This window comes from Crassostrea angulata, chromosome 2 (genome assembly GCF_025612915.1).
Source record: "Crassostrea angulata isolate pt1a10 chromosome 2, ASM2561291v2, whole genome shotgun sequence".
NCBI lineage: Eukaryota > Metazoa > Mollusca > Bivalvia > Ostreida > Ostreidae > Magallana > Magallana angulata.
The window spans coordinates 50,633,514-50,640,044 of NC_069112.1; the positions used below are offsets into that span (position 1 = coordinate 50,633,514).

Sequence of the window (6,531 nt, forward strand, 5' to 3'; positions counted from 1 at the left end):
CATTGTTGTCCTACTGATTCTAAAAATAGTTGAAGGGATTTACCCAATATAAAACAGTCACTGTGGTTATTTACAATCTAAGCCTATATATTCACTCTAGACACTATATAGAACCAGGATTCCAAATTTTAATCGCACAAAAAAAGAATTGTTTTCAAATACCATGAAAAAGGTAAAATAGAAAAGTATAGGAATTTCCCTATCCATCAATGGATCCTATGACACCATAATGATGTCATAGTGATGAGTTGTTTTTAATTGTGTAAGTGTAATATTTATTTCAGAAGAAATGCACCATGATTTAACCCATCAGGGGGGGGGGGGGTGGCCCCCCCACTTTTTCTCGCAGCAACAAATTTTTTATAATTTACATATAAAAAATTGAATTATCATGGAGTTGGCCCCTCACTTTTTTTGGCAGTATGTAAACAATAAGGAAAGAAGGAGTGAAATTAAAGAGTTTTGGATATGTTACGCCAGGCCCCCCCCCCCCCCCCCCCCCCCCCCCCCGGATTAGGATTTTTTAAGATTTTGGGAAAATCCAAATTTGCCTTTTTTTTTTTTTGCTTGTCAAGAATTTTTGGATGAGTCTGCCCCCCCCCCCCCCCACTTTCAAAAACGATGCTACGTGCCTGCCCATTAATGATATGTCATGGGGAAAAGAAACTTGCTAATAAGGTCTTTTTTACTCTTGTATATGGTTACTATGGTAACAAATTCAACCAAATTATAGAAAAACATATCCAATGGAAAAGAGTCTACAATTAACTAGAGTTCAAAATCTAGAAGAACAAAAAATACCCACTAAGTCTGTGTAAATGTATAATCAATATAAAGTTTCCCTATATTTAATATTCTTAATCATCTGCATGTCAAAGACTGAGTATATAGTTTTTGCAGGTTCCTTCTTTTAAACTTGAACAAGTGTAATTAAACATCATTATTAAGAAAATAATTTTACTTACATCAAGTGTGTCTCACTGTTGTGGGTCTTTGATGAAGTTCCGTTTCAATTTACATGGTATCTAAAATGAAAGGTTTTGAATTTAATTCTACATGTATCAAACACACTATCCCCAACATTTGCAATTTCATGTCAAAAGCAGCCATACGTTTAACGAGGCCGGGTCTAATTTGTTCTGCCCTAGATTTTTTAATGAAATTTTTTACATGAACCTCTACTGATATAATTATTATTTTAAGATAAAAAGATACTACATTTACCACACTGTTTGTTTAAGGGGCCATCTCAAAGTTTGTTAATTTTTAACATAGGACCCTATGGGATTTTGCTTGAAATGTATCAGTTTAGCACGTTTTTTACATTTTTTTAAAACTTCTGCCCTAGGGATTTCTTTTTATGTTCTACATATAAAATAAAAGTTATTGCTAAAAGGCATCAAATGGTTACATAAAAAAACCTTTTACCTCCTGGTTTGTTCCAGGGGTCTTATCAAAGTTGTTTTTTGTATGCCAAATTTCCCAGTTTGTCAGATATTAATGGCTATTTTTTATTTGACAGAGAAGGAAATGTCTTTAATCTTTAGAGTATTATTAAAACATTCCGACATATTGAAGTAATGAAAAATATATAACATCACATATTAAGGGTCATTAATATAAAATACATGGTTACTGTCTTGAAATATATAATTAAGCTATATATAGGCGGGTTAAGAAAACGTGACAAAGGGCTAGGCTTTCTGAACCCTCTTCACATTTTCGACCCGAGCCCAAATATAACTTATACTTCGAGACATTTATGTTTATTCCACGATATAATATCAATTTTTTCCGCATCAAACGAGCTATTTTCAACAAATTTCGCTGAATATCTGCAGTTGAAACTATCACGCCATGGCGTCAACAAAGCAAAAAGATGACGTCACAATACAAATAAAACGCTGTGCGAAAGTGTGCGTACTCGTTTTGTACTCGGCCTCGTTAAAACTCAGATAGAGAGAGAGAGGGGGAGACAGACAGACAACAAATAATTATATCATGCACAACACATTTGTATAACCTAAAGACCAACACCTCCCCTTTTTCAAACATTCAATATAAACCCTACCCAAAACAAAATATTCTATTGTTTCAACATATGAATAGAGAAATACATGTAAATATCTACGAAAAATGATTACAGATAATTTCATCCAATTTTGATTATGATAAACAAAGATAGATTTTATGGATTAAATACTACGCAGCATGGTAGGCCTTTACATGTTTAAATGTGAAAAGGTACAACATTGCACGACAGACTTATTTACACAATTTAATGCAAATCTATCATCATTGTAAATATTGTAAATATTGCATGTCCTTAAGTGCAGTCTTCCTAATTGCTCCACTTTGAAAGAAGCCAGACTGACCCCATATAAAACATGAATTAATTTTTTTACTCATTCTTTCAATATTCATAGCTACTATCATCACTCAAAATGTGTAATCCTCAAAAATTAGAAGAACACATCTTGTTTTAGTTTATTTTTTGCATGTATTTATGTTGGGCAGTTTAAAAAGGCCTTTAATCTCCCTGATGGTTTAATAATTTAAAAAAACAATCAAATTAAGCAAAGAAAAACTAAATGCTACATTATGTATAAAAGGTATTAATAACTACACTTTAAAATAAAATGTACCATAATTTAATTACAATTCAGGAAAAGGGTAACATGTTTTGATTCTGTTCCATCCAAATTCAGGGAGAAAATCAACTTTGCTATTGTTGAATACTGCGGAGAATTTAAAGAAACAGCCATCGCTCAAGGAAATGCCAAAGACAAAGAAGAAAAGTACATTAGGACTGACCCAGTTATCCTCCAAAAGGCATATGAACTTTCAAAGGAAAAGAAGACAACATCAGAAGTTATGGATATGATGGGTGAAAATGACTCCTTCCAGGCCCCCAGAAACTCTAAACAAATTCGAAACAAAAAATACAGAGAAACTTCCAAAGAATCACCATTAAAACCAGTAACCCGTACGAACATTTGAGGTGGATTCCACCTGGAAAGTAGACGGAATCCAGCTCAAATATAGGCGGAGAGTGTTCATTCCGGGCGTAAATGAGCAGGAGTCGGAAATTAATAAATTCTGTGTCAGATTTTCACCCCAAAATTTAAGAATTCCAGGTGGAAATGAGCAGTAATCTTAGCATGAAATGACGCCTCGATCTTTACGCCTGGAATTTTAGCAGAAATTATTCCTTCTCGGATTCTAACTTATGAAGTTTTCTACTGCTTGAAGCGTAAAATGGGACTTAAAATTTTTTCTTCAACAGACTAGGCGTAAAATGGACTTAGAATTTTAAGGAACTAAATAAGATCAGACACTGCATAAATATACTAGATATATTTTATTAATAGAATTTCTGTACCATATTCATTTATAATATAACCATAATAATGAAAAACATGCATTTAAAAAAATCTTAATAAAATAATAAGACATCAGATAAATCACAAAATTGCTGTCATTAAATCAATCAGAGAAAAAAACTTACTATGAAGTATCAAAATTTTTAAACCACTATGTTTTGACCCATGCATGATCAGTCTTAATCACTTTCCAATTCGTTTAGATAACGACACACATAGCACATTTGTTCATTATTATCCTGAACCTCTAGAAAAATGCATCCAGGGTCCTTGACGGCATTTCTCATGGCAACAAATTCAGTTTCATTAGTTTTCTCTACTTTAAGAATTTGACATTTGCTGTTATAAGAATTGCATTTGAGTTTTTCTAAAAAAGCCAAAACTGTACGCTGTCCGTGTATGGTAACAAGGAGAAAAAATCTTACACGCCCAAAACACAAAATATTTTCATTCATGTACATCATTGTAGAATTATCTCGTTTCATCATTCTTGCATAATCTAACCCATATATAATATGGTTATTGAAATCAATTCTTTTGAATGTAGAAAATTTTTCATGTTGAGGTACATATTCTAAAAAAGCACAGAGTTTTCTAAATTCCAAGTCAGATATATTTCTTAACTTCATTCCTCCTAGAATATACATTCCTTTCTCTATCATTTCCCCTCTTTTCAACAAGTTGGGGCACTCAATAGAATTAAATAACTTTTCCAATTCAGAACCTTCAAACATTGATGCGACTAGTTTTTGTTTTAGTTCTGGTAATTTTTGAACAAAGGAAATGCCAGTTATGATTTGATTATCAATATATTGTGTACCTTGAATCATTTTTAAAATACTTCCATTTTTATCTTCAAAAGAAAAACAGCTGTGGGTGTACAAAGGACCTAAATAACGGACACTATCAGCTAAATGAACAAGCTGATGTACATTAAGAGTCATAAAACATTTTTCATATAAAATTTCAAAATCAGCACAAAAATCAAATAACATTTTTTCTGCCTCTGAAATTTCATTTTCATTTGAACCTTGCTTTAAAAGAATAGATATAGCATTAACAAGCAGCACAAAATGTTGGAACCTTGGAATATCTAAAATACCACACAAAACTGGTGCACCAAAATACAATAAAAAATTACGATATTCTGACGCTTTCCAATATTTCAAATCATTTTCAATTGAACGAGGCAACCTTGAGATATCTAACGTTGGTTTCAATTTATTTAATCTAACATCAACTTCTTTGACCTTCTTGTAAATACTAAATTGCTTTGAATTAAATTCAGGAGCAAACCACAAACGCAACAATAATTTTTGGACTCCTAACAGAACCCCATGCATGTAATCAATGGCTATGCCATTTACAATGTCAAATTTGGGGAAAAAAGTCAACCAAGATGGCCCTTTAACACCATTGACAGTGTAATTTGATGTCCTTTTTTCCAAGTTGTCCATGGCTTTTTGCGCATCTCGACACACATCATGTACTGTACGTCTGGGGTCTTTTGGTTGGTCAGGTATATAAGGAAATACATGCGTATGTCCCTTACCTCTCTTTGCAGTCTCTCCTTTTTGTAAGCATTTCCAACAAGAAAAGGATCCATTATATTGGACACCATTACATAATAGACATCTAGCAGGAAGATCTGCTGTGCCAAATAGTAAATAAGCTTTGCACATAAATGTCCCGAGAGATGGTGCAAAACACTGAATTCCCTCATGCAGCCTTTTAAAACAGTCCAGAAATGGAGAAAGGTAGGTTCCCATATTAGGTTTATGGGGGCCAAACCAGAGTCCTGCTAGGATCATATGCTCTTTTAGCATTCTTAGTTTGTATGGTAATTCATTTATCACCATGAATAATGGCCATATCGACACTTTACTGCTCTTGAAGACTGGAGCTCCATCAGTGTTGAATGTAAAAGAAATATTCTCTGGTTTTGATAGAGGTCCATCGTTCTCCCAGTATGATTTGTACAGACTCCCATCATACACATCTTCATATATTCCATCTCTGCTCTGTCTTCGAAAACGATGTTGCAGTTTTTCATAAAAACCAGTCTGTGCATATAAGATTTTTAGTTGACTCTCTACTGGCATCTCCAAAAAGTACATAACTTCATTGTCATTTAGTTCTTTCTCGCAGCCACTGTATGGACACTTAAGTTCTGCTGATGATTTTAAATAGCCTAAACAATGTGGGCAGTAGAAATGTTTGACCAATGGATTTCTAAGATTTGTGAAAAATTTCTTGTAGTCATACAAACTGGTGCAAAGTGTGTGGCCTTTAGGTAGTACATACGAAAATATGTTCAATAACTGGAGTATTCCATCACTGCTTAAGCTGTGTTTCATGGTGAAGGATGTGAATAACAGCATAAATGTTCCTAGTGAAATTGGAGCTTCGGGGTACAGGGGTTGGTCTTCATCTTCATCATTTTTTTCTCTTTCACCAACAAAACATTCATCGTCAAAGTGTAGTTCTGCATCTGAGTTAAACATTGATTCCATGGTGTCCTCAAAATCCAACTCGTCTAAATCAGAATCAGAATCATTCAAATCATTGCCCACTTCTGCTTGGGGTGGTATTTCCTCAAAGTCTTCTTCATTATTGCGTGGCACCTGGTTGCAAATAACTGTTTCTTCTGTATATTCTGGCAAAACCTGCTAAAAGTCGAGAGAATATCGCGTTAGTGAATGCACCAGAGACATAAATAACAGCACGTCAAATTTAGTACCTAAAAATATCCTACTTTTCTTATGATTAAAGATTTTGTAACAACTGTAAATTGAGTATTGAATGATAATAAAGATGTACACTAACTGATCATCAAAAGTTTCTTAGTAATCAACTGTTAATAACACTTACAGGTTTCACCAATTTCAAAAACTATGAAAACATAATCGCTGTGATATTCGACACCGGATACAGATTTCGGTAAACAAGTGTTAAACTCTTATCGCGATTAAATCCGGATTGTTATATTATGCACTTAAACAGAAAAATGCATGCATCACTTGCAATTACAAATAATTGATAGATAAAGAAATAAATTTTTAAAAAAGCCGATATCACGTTAAATAAATGAAAACAAGAAAAAAAAACCATACCAAATGTTCTTTGTTGAGTTTCATTCCTTTAGATT

At 33.3% G+C, this 6,531-nt stretch overlaps 1 protein-coding gene across 2 annotated transcripts; it reads right to left on the reverse strand.

Moving 5' to 3' along the window:
- Positions 1-633: 633 nt before the first annotated feature.
- LOC128171487 (uncharacterized) lies at positions 634-6,499 on the reverse strand. 2 transcript variants are annotated; one of them, XM_052837254.1, is made up of 3 exons: positions 6,255-6,499; positions 4,936-6,052; positions 634-1,025 (listed from the first exon to the last, which is right to left on the reverse strand). In XM_052837254.1, exons 2-3 carry the CDS (start codon positions 5,894-5,896, stop codon positions 1,015-1,017), a joined length of 972 nt encoding a protein of 323 aa, XP_052693214.1. In that variant the 5' UTR covers positions 5,897-6,052; positions 6,255-6,499; the 3' UTR covers positions 634-1,014. The 2 variants fall into 2 exon arrangements, with proteins under 2 accessions (XP_052693214.1, XP_052693213.1); XM_052837253.1 differs by lacking the exon at positions 634-1,025 and having other exon boundaries at positions 3,305-6,052; positions 6,255-6,483.
- Between the last annotated feature and the right edge of the window lie 32 nt (positions 6,500-6,531).

Bases quoted from the DNA above. Each gene is read 5' to 3' on its own strand.
- LOC128171487 (XM_052837253.1), bottom strand. From the start codon at position 5,896: ATGGAATCAATGTTTAACTCAGATGCAGAACTACACTTTGACGATGAA.